Consider the following 15,246-nt stretch of genomic DNA (forward strand, 5'->3'; position numbering starts at 1 on the left):
GGAGTTCGTTTTGGACCTCTGTTAGTAGCTGAAGAAGTTCAGGGACCATTTCACGTGATGCTATGAGGGTCATTGTTTAGCTGGGGGAAGAATTTGCCTTGTGGAATACTCCTCTCATCAGGAAAAACAGAAGACACTCATAGACCTCACTGCTGTACCAACTTGTTGAAATGGATCTTGCTGGCAAGCCTGGGATCCGATACTGGAGAGCAAAACAGCAGAAGCTTGCTGTTCAAAGTCCAAGTGGACTTTAGCTGCCACTGGAAAGTCTGAATGTGTTGTCTTCTGTTGGTTACTAGGAGCTCCCAGGTGGACCATTAGACGGAGTCACCGATGTGCTGGTAGAGAGACTAGTAGCAAGAAAGGGCCTAACGCCTTCTTCAGTCTCTCTGTTTGCCATCGGATGGAAAGACTTCCTAGTCTGGTGCCTTGTAGCCCTCCTAAGTATACCAGGTTGGTGTTAGCTGCCGGGATGATCTCTCAATATTTTGCCACAACCTTCAGATTGCATCAAATTTTGAGAAGCCTGACTAGGCGTTGGAGAAGGGAAGCTCCCAGGTCTGCTAAAATTAGTCAGGTAGCTCAGTGTCTTAACAGATGAAAGCTTTCCTATGAGTCCCGGTTGACACTATAAACTCCGAGGTAAAAAAGAGGTGGTGCGACCAAGCAGAAATACAGGCCCTTAAACTGGTATTGTCAATCGTCTAGAATGATTCTTAAAACTTCCTTAAAGACGGATGAACTGGAATCTGGCAAAAGCATCCCCATTCCAGTGTTATCATGAAGTCCTCATGTCCAACTGTTTTTCTGACCTGAGTCTCCCTTCTCCAACCCGAACGAAGATTGTTAAACAAACTTGTTCAGGGAGGACAGGTCGCAAACTAATATCCAGCCAACTGGAGCCTTTCTGCAAGAAAGATTTGACTCTAGAAGCCTGGGGACCCTATTGTCAGATGTGTTCCCCTTCCTGGGGGACGGGAGTTTGTGAGGAGGCATTACCTCTCTCGTAACCTTGTGATGCAATAACAAACTCCTACATTGATGATGAAACCTTGAGTCTGGATGTCCGTCCAAACGCTTGGGCTCCTGTAGAATGTTGAGAAAATTTGCCCCGTCCAAACGCTTGGGCTCCTGTAGAATGTTGAGAAAATTTGCCCCGCACCTAAACAGGTGCATGGGTATGTATGCCTTTCTTGCCGAACCTGCAGATAATTCTGCCCCTGGAGTTAACTCAGCCACTTGGGGTTTGGGAAATAACTCTTGTTTGCGTAAGACCCTGTAGGAGAGAGTTCTTCCTCAACTTGGATTACCAGTTCACGAGCCTGGGTCAGGCGAATGTCACTCGTCCGTACTACCGCAGGAATTTTACAAGAGGTCCTTGCGATCTAGCCTGGGATTCGATACAGGGACTGGACGTGTCCTCAGAAAAAATAGTAGAGATATTGCAGCTGTCTCCCAATCTATGGGCTACATCGTTGTCCCATCCTGACAAGCTGTACTCCGAGGGGCTAGCAAAAAGTTATGGATGAAACCAAGAATGTCATCAACGCCCCGCGTGGCGGAGATCTTAGAAGACATCCTAATTCATGGGCAAGAAAGGTGTTCCCCCTTGAGAACAGCCGGAGGATGTTTCCAGACTTCGCACCCCCTCCGCCGGCTAAGTTAACTCAGGTTGAGGGGGAAGCGTCGTCATCACCACATTGAATGAGCAAGACCAAGGTCAAGTTCTGGGTTGGCCATATTTAGCCTAACCCGACAGAGTACTCCAGGGAATGCTGTAATCTAAGTTGTTCTTCCACAAGTCCTGAGGGAGCCTGCACAAACGGTGACAAGGAGGCAAGGTGAGAGAGGAGATAGAACCAGTCAAGGACACTAGAGACTCTGTCGGTGTCCATAACCTCCAGAGTCTCCGGAAGGAACATCCTGGACACTTCTGAGAATGCTAGAGTGCTTCCTCTGTGCCCTTGACTGGATCAACTCCCACAAGTGGCTATAGCCTTGTGAACTTTAAAATGTTCGTGAGCAGATAGCTAAGGAAGCAAAGAGATCTCTTGAATCTATGCTGCCATCGTTCGTACACAAAAGAATGCATTGATTCCATCCCCTAGTCCATAGGGGATAAAAGCAAAAAACCCCGAAGGGTTATGTCTTACGAGACCACTGTTCAAAGAGGGCATGACGGAGTGAGGCGGAGATCACTAGGAATTGGAAATCTAAACCAAGTGAGTGATCCGATGAATTCTCAAACCAGTAGAGAGAAGTTTGAGATAAAAATTTCGAAGGAAGACTCCCAAGTTCTTATCAAACTACGGAAGAAAAGAGGCAGAATCAAGAAGGAAAACTTTCTTATCTGCAGCAGTCGCTGGGTAGGACTATGTTTCTACCTTCCCGGTGAGGTCCGGTGGCATATGGGTGAGAGCACATGCACAACTTGCAAAGTTCCTGTCTACCATTCAAATGATGTACACTTGTTAGGTAAAAAAAATACCAAAAAACGTGACCTAAATGGTTAGAGACAAGGAGACGATGAGGCGACTGATCGCCAGCATCCAGGATACGTCAATCCACAAGGAGTGGAATTAGTAGTACTGTAGACAGCAGCAACGGTCGGAAAAAAACATTTGCGAGAGCTGACGAGGAGAGATGCGTCAATGAAGAGTCTTGTGCATCCGAATGCATGAGCTAAACAACACATTTCAGTGGTGAGTGAGGTATTACACATTATGGTTGACAAGCGTGCAGCACCCCTCTCCTCGTTGACGAGAACTGGGTTAGGTTCCTAGAAAAGTGTGTACGTTGAACTCACGTAGATGTATGTCGTGGAGAAACTGTAGTAATAGTAGACTGAAGTTCCGTGTGTCCCTGAAGAAGTGTGCACCTCTTAGTAGCGCATACCTATGAGCTACCGATGTCTTAAACACCTGTGCGGTAGTTTGCACTAGTATTGATAAGCCAACGTTCGCTCCAGCTCATAACAGATAGTCTAGCCCACATATTTTATGAGCACTACCGAGGTAGCACACATATGCATTGATAGGGTAGTGCTTGCCAAAAAATTTGTGGCAGCAATAGCACTTGAAGAAATAGTGCAAGCGAGCTAGCTTGTGCGTCTATTGTCCGCTCGCAGTGAAGATCGTAAGAGGCGAGCTCAGCGCCCCTTGCGAAAGAAGAGGTCTCCGCTGTATGATGTTGGCAATTATTCCTGCAAGCGAGAAAATTGCTCTCCATCAAAGGTGCTGGGCAACTCTCCTTCGGAAGGGGAAGTTGCCCAAAACTTTGTGGAGGCTAACTTTCTCTAGGAAGGGAAGTTATCCAACACCCCGAAGCTGACCTTCCGGCAAACATTATCTGCTTCTTGTCAATGAGCTGAGCTCAAGTTGATGGTAGCCATCAAGCGCTGCCTACGGAGATGATAATGATTCTGAAGATACCTGGTCTCCCTCCTACTCCAGCATTAAGAGGAACGAGGGAGACCCTGACAATTGGTTTGTGCTGGTTGGCCTACTGCTGGATTTCCCTGGAACATACGTCGTCTACACACGCATTATCTTTACACTTGCGTCACTCTTCAACAAACTCCCCTAAGAGTTTGGCGAGACCTACAGGTGATTCTGCCACAGGACTAGATGAGCCAGCTGGTCGGACAAGTGAAGGTCGAAGATCGCCGCTCTGCTACACCCTCCGTCGACTGAGACTTCTCAGAGTAAGGGACTGAGGTGGCGTTAGCGCTGAAGGGACCACTCAGGAGAGAGTCCCCAGAGAACAGGAAAAGGAATCTGCCCTTTGCACTCTCTCTGCAGGCTAACATCTAAGAAAGAGGGAGTGTGGCGTCATCGGCACTGAGGGGATCACTCCAGGGAGGGCCGAACCCACGTACGGGAAAGCTGTCTACCGAAAGCAGCAGGAACAAACTTCATATTTCGCATTCCCCCCGCCGGCTGAGCAAACTCAGGAGGAGGGAGTGCGTCATCGTCAGCTGAGGAGCAAGCCTGAGGTCAAGCTCTGGGTCAGCCACTTATATTTCTCAGATAATGGTGAAGGTGCATCAACGGAGAGTGACTCCCTGAGGAGTAGGGTAGAGCCTCTTTGCTAAGGGAAGGGGTGAAGTCCTCCATTCCTAAGGGTAATCCAGAGCGAAGAACGGAGAAGTTTTCTCGTCCTCGAGGAATAACTCAGGAGAAGCAGCCTTCTTTTACTTCCTCCACGCCAACTCCGAACAGCCACACTTACACCTGTAAAAATAAAGAAACAATTAAAAGAACAAATTAGTCAAAAGCCAGTCAAAAAAGAGTTGAGCAGTAGAGAGGGACGACATCTGATCTGTACTGAGCCAAAAGAAAATGTGACAAGACAACACAGGTGTGTGTGTGAGCAGGGTAGCCAGTACTATCGCCTAACCCCCGCTAACTAGAGGTGGGGTAGTTATACCTCGCTAAAAATCTTATGGCTAATCTTCCAGCTTTGCCGAAAGTATATTCCCTAATAAAAAGCAAAAGAGTTTGCATTAGTGTCAGAACAACTTAGAATTAACTGCATACCTAGTACTACATGGAGAATAGTATATTCTAGAAAGATCTGAATCCAGGGATGATCAGAATTATTATCAACTTCATAAAATGTGCAATACCCTTAATGAACATTGATGTTAGTCTAAGATATAACTTCAGAATAATAATCAATCAAGTTTAAGTACTCTGTGCAATCAGCAAAATGTAAATTCATCTGGTGAACATCATAAGTGAAATAATTATCAAAAGCTTAAGAATATTCCATGACACTTTAATGCTAATATTCATATGCCCTCTTTTTACAACTGGTATGGTATACTGTTTTTGCAACAAGAATATTCTAAAATCTATGATTAATACCTAATGCAATTAAAAATATCAAATATATACCTGATGCCCTTAAAAATATCAAATATATACCTGATGCCCTTAAAAATATCAAATATACTGTATAACTAATTCTATGGTAACATTGGTCACTAAATGGTCTAACAGCAACTCAGAAATGGGGACGTCAATTACCTTCGATGTTAGGATGCCAGAAAACTTCAAATTATTCATTCATTCATTCACCCAGGAATAGCAAAGGCACGCAAAGGACCATGATAATCCCCTAACAAGTAGGATAATTCCCTAGAGACTGACCACATATGCATAAGGTCAGTGCCCAAGCCCCCTTTCCACCCAAGCTAGGACCAGGGAGGTCGAGGCAATGGCTACTGATAACTCAGCAGGTAGCCATATAGGCTACCCTAAACACTCATCTTTAGCTTACATGGATGGTGAGATTAGACACAACAAGAAAATATAGAGTTTGAGCGAGACTTGAACCCAAGTCAAGCATGGATGTTTTACATAGGGCACCACAGCCTTTAAAACCTTGAATAGTGTGCATCTTCCCAAAAAAGTGCAATATTGCATAAATATTAGATCATATACATCCACACCCATGTATTAATGAGGTCAATCATGATATCTATCAATTTGGGTATTACGTTGTTTATGAATAATTTTCTTCAACTAAAACTACTGTCCTGAAGATAAAATTCTCACCAGTTACTTCTTCGCCATACTGTGCATCCTGCATTGTTTGTTCTGTGTTACACTGCGCTTCTGTAGCTTCAAAGGCTTGATCAGGAACCCCCGATTCCGAAGATAATGATGTGTTGCTCGTTGTGGTAAAAGAGGACCAGAGATTTGTAATGGCTCCACGTGCTGAAGTCAGTGCTCCTCCTAACAAAAGATATTCGTTAATTAGTTACATAATCTAATTTTTCTTTAACATTTATACACAAAAACACAATTCCAGTACCATGGAAAGACCATGGAGTTGTTTCTAATACTTGGGAAAACTAGGAACTGTACACAGTACATGATTAGATAAATGAAGAATAGGTTCTTCTATCAAAGGATAAGAGATTCCCTTAAAAAGGTGAAAATCTTTTCCATCAAGTCTATTATTTCATATTTTGGTTCACTGTTCTAACTGTTATCATCATTCATGCATCACTCCTATCAACTACATTTTTCATAGCTAATTTGACAACCTGTAACCCTTATACATCATCATCTCCTCCTACACCTATTGACACAAAAGGCCTCGATTAGAATTTGCCAGTCGTCTCTATCTTGAGCTTTTAAATCAATACTTTTCCATTAATCATCTCCTACTTCATATTTTATAGTCCTCAGCCATGTAGGCCTGGGACTTCTAACTTTTCTTGTGCCTTTTGGAGCCCAGTTAATAGTTTGGTGAACTAATCTCCCTTATACATAGCCAACTTAATTACCTATGCCTCTATTTGTGATTGCTGAGTCATCTTAGGTAATAAATTCAACTGCCTTTGGCTGTGTATCAGCCTTGGTATCATGAGTCTCCACAATCTTGGGTTTGAGATTCCATGTTTGAGGGTATATGTAAGCATACTTAACATTGCTTTCTTGTGCTCAGGCCATGTCGTCCTGATGGAAGGTTCCTTTAAGTAGCTTCCTAGGGTATATTTGACTACAGTGATATTCCCAGAGAATTTAACTTAAGGTCTCCAGAATTCCAACTCCTGGCGCGAATATCCTTAAAGTTTCCTTTTAGGATATTGCATAATATCAGGGGATGTATTCTTTGACATGTCACATAGCAATCTTCACCCCACATAGCGTTTACGCTTCGAGGGGGAAAGTGGCAAAAATAAAAGGGGAGCCGTTATTAAGGTTCCCTTCCTCCGTTACTATTTGAGTATCTAGATGGCGCCATCATCGCCGCCATGTTTATTTCTTTATCTGTAGCGAACTCGCTCGGTGATTTTCCCGGTAGCTCTCTCATTATTTTGGATTTATCATGCAATCTCCAGCCTCTTCTGCTTCTGGAAAGTTGAGTATTTGATCTTTACATTGTACAAATTTTAGCTCTTGCCTTACAGTGAAAATTAAGTTTAGTTAATTTAGTGGCAGAGCTGTTGCCTGAACCGGAGGCGTCATGGGCATTGTCGTTCGTAACGCATGAGTTATTTAGTTAGCAAGAACGACTTTCCCGGTATAAATAGCATAAATAAAGATAGCTATTTAGTCTTCATTGCTAGGGGTTAATTATATTATGTCGATAGTATTCGTATTAGTTTAAGCTATTTAGATAACCCAACCGTGCTTACGCTAGGCTTCCTAGCCTAGGCGTTTCAGTTTACTTTCATGCATGATATAATAGACATTCCTAGTGTTATTAATATAAATGAAGCTATTTAGGCAATTTATAAATGTGAGACATATTGATTGCATATAAAAATTTCCTCTTCTAAGATAGTATACGAGAGAGCTTCGATGATTTAGGTAGTCGATTCTCGCTGCCACTGGGCTACTAGCCTAGTGGCTTTAGTATACTTTCATACATGTTCCCCGGTTACCCTCGTGTATCGTTTTATCAATTCAGGCGGAGATAGATATCTCCTAGAATTATTATATAAAGCGATACTCGCCTCTAGTGGAAATTTAAGGGTAATTCCTCCTTCCCTCTGGGTGTAGCCTTAGGCTACAACCCTAGCTCGTCGTGCCTCAAGTTGTCATTCAGGCAGGACTAGGCTAGGGTTTTCTGCCCCTTCCCTTAGCTGCAGATGGCAGGTTTTGGGTTTCGGTCAGAACCTTAGAGTAAATAGTCTTTTGCCGGCAGGGTGAATAGTCATTCCCCTGTCGGATTACGCTGCCGGCATAGGAGGCTAGACCTCCCTAGACTGCACCTGAAGGGGTTATATGATATTACCACCTTCTCCCTGTGGTCTAGTACACTAGTCCTGTGCTTGCAGACCCTAGGCTGAAGAATAGACATTCTTCTGCCGCCTAGGATGGCGCCGGCACTGGAATTCTGTTTCTCTCTTGTTTAGGGGTGGCGGCTAGATTGCTGCCGGCCCCTTAACTGTATTGGCAGACCCTAGGCTGGAGAATAGATATTCTCCTGCCGCCTAGGATGGCGCCGATACTGAAACAGAGTTTCTTTAGGGTGTGGTAGGACCGGCAACCCTGCCGGCTCCTTTCACACCTTATACAGGACCCTTTTCCTGACCCCCTCTGTCCTTTAGTGATGGCTTAGCCATCGCAACCCTTTGGCCGTCGTCCTACAATCTCACCGCTTGCCGGCAGGCTGTAGGGCCGGCTCGGGCTTCTGCTTGTAGTGGCCAAGTCACTCAGCTTTCCCTTATGGACGCAAGGCTCCGGGAGAGCTGTGTCGGCAGAGGATCCCTTTGCTGTAGAGTGTTCTTCAGTCCTCTCTTGGACTGCCATTCACAAACCTGCGTCCGGTAGAGACCGACAATGGTTGTGGATGGGTGGAAGCCTGAACAATTCATATTCTCCCCTTCCATTTGAACCCACATTTTGGAGGAAGGAAGTAAGACAGAGCTCTTACATCATCCTTCACTCCTTGCTTTTTCTCTCTCTATCGGCTAGTGCCGTCGGGTACTAACCTAACCGGCAGCTGCCGGCCACTACCCTAGCCGGCAAGGTGCTGGCTGGACTTGTGCGCAGGCAGCCAACCAGCCGCTGGCACAACTGACTTGGCCGGCAAGGGCCGGCCGAGTTTTGACTGCCGGCCACTACCCTGACTGGCAAGACGCCGGCTGGACTAGTGCGCCGACAGCCGGCAACCTGCCGGCGCGTTGCCGGCCACCATCCCAGCCGGCGCATTCTGTGCCCCAGGTGCTAGCCTTGCCGGCTACATGCCGGCTAGAACTACAGTATATGACTATACAGTAGCCAGTATATTTGCAGCACAGATCATACTGCAAACAGAAAATTATAGTATAAAAGTATACAGTAGTTAAATTTCCAACAAACTCTGTGTCCAGGCGCAGTCTATTGTTGAGACCATAATATATAAGGAAAGGAAGTCTCTTTCCATACACTGATAGATGATCAGTTACAAATGACCCTCATTATTAATCCTTTTGGAGGTTGGTGTTAAGTTACACTTATCTATCCTTATAGGTTAGAACACTTCCAATGGGCCTCTTGAGTAGGATAACCCTAGGCTTTAATTTTGAGGGCGGTCACAGCAATTGGCTGGGCAGGAAACATATGTATGTGTCTTTCCTAATTCATTTCTAGCTTACCTATCCTAAGCTATATGCAATAAAATGCAAAAATATTATCAATAATATTTATTTAGTTTATCAAGTGAGATGAACTACCATATACTCATTTTGTTTTCCTCTCTTTACAGGAGGACCACCCTAAGTGCCGCAGTGTCTACTGCAACGTCAGGAGCTAGGACTTCTGCGGCCACGAGGAGTGCAGGACGCACTCCCGCTGTTCCATCACCAAGGGACCTCTCAAGTATTGGGACTCCCAGGTATGTAATGTGTGCAAAGCCTTGGTTACTGAGGCCTTTGATGACCCCAAGACAACGGAGTCAAGGGATACAGCACAGAGTAAGCTGCGTAGATGGGTCTGTGGCTTCCAGAAAAAGGTCACGGGGCATTACCTTCCGAATGAGCGGATGCGGGCCTATCTATTCCCTAAGGCATCTGCGGATGCCGTCATTCCAAAGCCTCACCCTGAGATCCCTTGTGTCTAGATTTCCGTAGATACGGACGTCTCGAATGCGATGAAGGACATCCATCTAGACGAGAGGATGTCAGAGGTGTCAGAAGACACCGAATAGGACCTTCTTGCGGATGGTCAGGAAGAGGAGTCTACATTGGCTCCTGAAACTGAAGAGGATGAAGTCGAAACGGTGTCCGTTTCATCGGTTCCAGCCCCAGAACCAGTGTCCTCTACGTCCTCTGCTCCTCCATCTGATGAAATGGGGAAGACCCTGTCTACCCTCATGTCTATGATGGAGAGGTTCCAGAAGCAGAGTGAAGAAAGGGAAGCTGCATTGAGGAAGGAGATACATCAGCTCACAGCGTCCCGTGGGTCTCACAGGAGGCTCAATGTGAAAGATCTTCCCTTGTGCTCTGAGATAAACCTGTGGAGGTATGCAGAGTACATGCCAATCACAAATGGGAAGATATTTATCTCAGAAAAGCTGGGAGCTGTCCTCATCGAAGACATCGACTTTTGGCCCAGCTTCTTATCCAGACTGCTTTGTCCGTCTAAAGGCAGAACCCGTGTCTAAAGAGGAGACAGAGCCGAAAGAGGTCATAGTTCTTGACCATGCAAAGGCTCAAGCTTTAATGGCTAGCAGTCTGAAGGACAGGGGCTTCACTAACTCTAAAGTGCCAGGCCTGAGTAAGAAACACCCTTCCTTTCTTGCTCCAGCTACAATGGCCTTTCCCTTTATGGAAAAAGGGTTCGTGGCAGTGATGAAGGCAGTAGAAGCTGGGAAACCTTGTCCTACACTTGAGGAGTGTAGACCCTTATCCCTAGTTCTGCCTACAGATCACAAGGACTGGAAGGAAATACATCTTACGTTCTCAGTCGGGAAGTTGGAGGCAGATATTGCTGGACGCCAGTTCGATGAAAACCTCCCCAAGTTGTCTGACTTTCTCTTGCGCAGAGAGCAAGAAACGAAGGAAAGGCTTGTGGCCTCTCTGTCCCTCCAGACCACCTTGGAGTCAATGGCAAGTGACCATAGATCCCCAGATATGTTTATGGTCGTGGCCATGACACACTTGGCAACTCTGGTCAAGGACTTTCATGGTTTTGTTAGGGCCAGAAGGGCTTGCAGGGAGTTCGTGTTTGCTTCGGCTGCGGTAAAACACGAACCTAGGAAGTTGATATCTTCCACTATCTGGGGAAAGGACCTCTTCCCGAGTGAAGTGGTCAAGGAGATAGTCAACAAGGCTGCCACAGAAAATAGGAATCTTCTCCAGAAGTGGGGTATGTCGACTAAGAGGAAGTCTTCCCCGGATGAGGGTCCCCAACCGAAAATGAAGACAAAGAGGCAAAGGTTGCCTTCTCGCCCTGCTAGACAACAACAATTTCCCATGACCGCGGTGCTCCAGATGGTGGCACAACCTCAACCCACCTACCACATGGTACCCCAGCATGCTGGTGGTGACCCAGTCACCAGCCTTCACTCTCGCCTATGAGAGGCAGACCACTACCTTTCGCCCTAAAGGTAGAGGGTCAAGTAGAGGTTCCTCTAGACGCCCCTCAAGAGGAAGAGAGGGTAGGGGAGGGCGTGGTCAAAGAGGCAAGTCCTCCGGACAGCCGAAGCAATGAGATGCTTCTGGTAGGAGGAAGACTCCAATTATTTTGGGATCGCTGGACCTTCGATCCCTGGGCCCACAGCCTGATCAAGAACGGACTAGGTTGAAGCTGGAACACAGATCCACCATCAATTCCTCAATTCTTCCAACACTCCACCCCCGTTCTGGAAGAATATGCCCGAGAACTCTTGAGCAAACGGGTGATAAGGAGGGCAAAGTCCATCAAATTCCAAGGAAGGCTGTTTTGTGTTCCCAAGAAGGACTCAGACAAACTCGGAGTCATTCTGGACTTGTCGCCACTCAACAAGTTCAGGATGCTGACCCTTCAACACATAAGGACCCTGTTGCCAAAATGGGCGTACACAGTCTCCATAGACTTGTCAGATGCCTATTGGCACATTCCAATCAATCGCCAACTCTCCTCCTACCTAGGATTCAGGCTACAGAAGAGTAAGTATGTCTTCAGAGCCATGCCCTTTGGACTAAACATAGCCCCAAGGATCTTTATGAAGCTTGCAGATGCAATCGTTCAACAACTACACCTAGAAGGTGTCCAGGTGGTAGCCTACCTGGACGATTGGCTGGTGTGGGAAGCATCCAAGCAACCAAGAAAGTGATCCAGTTCCTGGAACATCTGGGATTCAAGATCAACATCAAAGTCTCGACTATCTCCAGCTCAGGAGTCTCAATGGCTAGGAATACATTGGAACTTACCGTCACACCGTCTCTCCATTCCATTAAAGAAGAGGAGAGAGATAGCGGAATCTGTCAAGAGACTACTGAAATCCAACAGGATATCAAGACACCAACAGGAGAGAGTGCTGGGCTCCCTTCAGTTTGCATCATTGACAGACCCAGTGCTAAGAGCGCAGCTAAAAGATGCATCAGGAGTCTGGAGAAGATACGCATCAAACGCTCGAAGAGATCTAACAAGACCGATACCGAATCGACTATGATCACTTCTCAAGCCATGGTCGAAGGCCAAGAACCTGAAGAGGTCGGCGCCTCTGCAACCGCCTCCACCTTCAGTCATCATCCACACGGATGCATCCAAGGAAGGATGGGGAGGTCACTCTCACCAACGGAAAGTCTAAGGGACTTGGTTCTCTCTATTCAAGACCTTCCACATCAACATATTGGAGGACATGGCAGTCTTCCTCACGCTGAAGACATTGTCCCCTCACCATTCAGTCCACATAAGACTGATTGTGGAAAGTGAGATGATAATGAGATGTTTGAATCGTCAAGGTTCGAGATCACCCGAACTCAACCAAGTGATGTTGGCCATCTTCGGCTTGGCGGAAAAGAAGAGATGGCACTTATCAGCAGTTCACCTTCAAGGGTTCCGCAATGTGAAGGCGGACGCTCTATCCAGGCTAACGCCGATAGAGTCAGAATGGTCCCTAGACGCAGGATCATTCTCCTTCATCTTACGTCAAGTCCCAGAACTGCAAATCGACCTCTTCGCGACGAGCGACAACAAGAAGTTACCTCGTTATGTGGCCCCATACGAGGACCCTCTAGCTGGAACAGATGGACCAGGATTTATCTGTTCCCTCAAACCAACCTCCTGCTGAAGGTCCTCAACAAGCTGAGAGCTTTTCAAGGAACAGCAGCCTTAGTAGCTCCCAAGTGGCCCAAGAGCAACTGGTTCCCTCTAGTATTGGAATTGCAGCTGAGGCTGGTCCCTCTGCCGGACCCAGTTCTGACTCAACAAGTACAGAAGTCGACTGTCTTCGCTTCATTACAGAAAACCCAAGACCTTCATCTCATGATTTTCTCTCCTTGGCAGTTAAGAAAACGTTTGGGATCTCGAAAGAAAGTAAAGACTTCTTAGAGGAATATAAGTCTAAATCTACCAGAAGGCAATATGAGTCGTCTTGGAAGAAGTGGGTTGCTTTTGTCAAGGCAAGAAGACCAAAACAGATCTCAACAGATTTCTGCTTATCCTTCTTTATTCATTTTCATGGACAAGGTTTAGCAGCCAACACGATAACGACGTGTAAATCTGCCTTGACTAGACCTTTGCTTTATGCCTTCTAAGTAGACTTATATAATGAAATTTTTAACAAGATTCCTAAGGCCTGTGCTAGACTTAGGCCTGCAGCACCTCCAAAGCCCATCTCATGGTCCTTGGATAAGGTCCTACACTTTGCCTCAACGTTGGACAACGAGGACTGCTCTCTGAAAGATTTGACTCAAAAGGTTATATTCTTGTTTGCTCTAGCCTCGGGGGCTAGAGTTAGTGAAATAGTGGCCCTTTCTTGGGAAGAGGGCTATATTCAATTCACAGAAGTGGGAGAACTGAATCTCTTTCCTGACCCAACGTTTCTCACCAAGAATGAGTTACCTACCAGGAGGTGGGGTCCCTGCAGAATCTACCCTCTGAAGGAAGATGTCTCTCTGTGTCCAGTAGAATGTCTAAAGGTCTATCTTCGTGGAACTTCAGATTTCAGGGGAGGACAGCTCTTTAAAGGAGAAACATCGGGCTCAAACTTGTCTCTGAAACAACTAAGGGCGAAGATCACCTACTTCATTCGCAGAGCGGATCCTGACAGTACACCCGCAGGTCACGATCCTAGGAAAATTGCCTCGTCATTTAATTTTTTCCAATATATGGATTTCGAGCGTCTTCGCTCGTATACTGGATGGAAGTCATCCAGAGTGTTTTTCAAACACTACGCGAAGCAAGTGCAAGAATTAAAAAGGTACATGGTGGAGGCAGGTAGTGTGCTAAAACCTGTCACTTAATGCTGCGAGGAACAGTGAATTAATTGGGACTATATTGTACAGGGTGTACATGTTGATACCTTACAGTGCAACATGGTAATTGAAGTGTAACCAGGGTGACATTATGGACTGTTCCAGTGATTAAAGGTGAAGAAACATAGAGTTAACACTTGTGCCGTGTGTTTTTACAGTGTAAAAAGACAGTAATTCACAGAAATTTATTAGAAAATTATTAAATTTTCAGTTTGGTGGCATTAACTATCGTTTCCTTTCAGGTGAAACAAGTATTTCTGGTCTGGACTGCATTTTTTATGTTTCTTATTATTCACTAGCATTTTTTGTGTTATAAAATGTATGCTGAATTTCTATTTATTGATTGCCAATAAATAACTGATTGGTATTTGCGTCTTATTTCGCCTCAAATTTAAATAAATAAAGTTATGTACGAGCATTATTTATTTTATTCCTTATTATTCTGCATGATAACATGAGAACAACTGAAATAACTTTGTTCTTACACGTATACAAACCTTTTCTGCATACCTTGTTCCTACATGGTTATAAGCTTGTCTGTTGTGGTATACAGCTAAGCCTGTATACCTTGGATGCTACGGTGGCTTATGTAAACCTTTGTTTGTATCGGAAATACAAACTTCGACTGGTTGGGTATACAGCGAGACCTGTATACCTTTTTATTGCTAGGTTTGTTCATATGAAATATGGTATTTCTGGGCTCGAACCTGTGCCGCCCAGTGAATAAGCTCCATTTAGCACTTATTCTTAGGTAATTTACTGCTAAATATACCAGAGAAAAAATGTAAAGGAGTGCTAGGTTAACTAGCTCGCTCACCTATTGGTGTCGGTATAAAATTGGGCGTATAATCCAGAGGTCCCGCACTATTTAGATTCATCCACGACAAAGATCCCAATAGAGGAGAGCCGTTCAACCTCACTCGGCACCACCAACTCTGCATCCGCTCAGAACCCAACTCCTTTTAGCACGCCTGTGTTGTAACCCGCTTTTTTGTTGTGCTCTCGTATTTCGCTTATTTTCCACTGGATTATGGCTTCTTCGTCGGTTTCCCAGGAGACACCGTCTAAGTTAAGTACCAAGCTATGTTTGCTGTGTTTTGAGCAATCTAGATCGTTTAATATTTAAATTATAGGAGTTTATTCTCTTCGTTCATTTCGATCTTGCTTGATTCCGCTTACAGTTGGTACTCCTGTTTTGAGAGCTTTTAGTTTCACTCGCGGTGTTACTATGTGTATTATTTTTATTATTAATTAAATGTTATTTGTTTTGTGAATATTCATTATTTAGCGTTTAGAACCCTCGTGGTTCATTTTTAGGGCCGATATCAGTTACGTATCGT

At 45.2% G+C, this 15,246-nt stretch overlaps 1 protein-coding gene across 4 annotated transcripts in view; it reads right to left on the reverse strand.

Moving 5' to 3' along the window:
* Positions 1 to 15,246, reverse strand: part of LOC137625967 (late secretory pathway protein AVL9 homolog) — a 463,937-nt gene that overhangs the window by 42,663 nt on the left and 406,028 nt on the right. For all 4 annotated transcript variants that reach the window (XM_068357038.1, XM_068357039.1, XM_068357037.1 and 1 more), the window contains one exon: positions 5,562 to 5,741. In XM_068357038.1, the coding sequence (XP_068213139.1) occupies positions 5,562 to 5,741 (180 nt within the window). The remainder of the gene's footprint in view (positions 1 to 5,561; positions 5,742 to 15,246) is intronic.

Source organism: Palaemon carinicauda, chromosome 33 (genome assembly GCF_036898095.1).
Source record: "Palaemon carinicauda isolate YSFRI2023 chromosome 33, ASM3689809v2, whole genome shotgun sequence".
Taxonomy (NCBI): domain Eukaryota; kingdom Metazoa; phylum Arthropoda; class Malacostraca; order Decapoda; family Palaemonidae; genus Palaemon; species Palaemon carinicauda.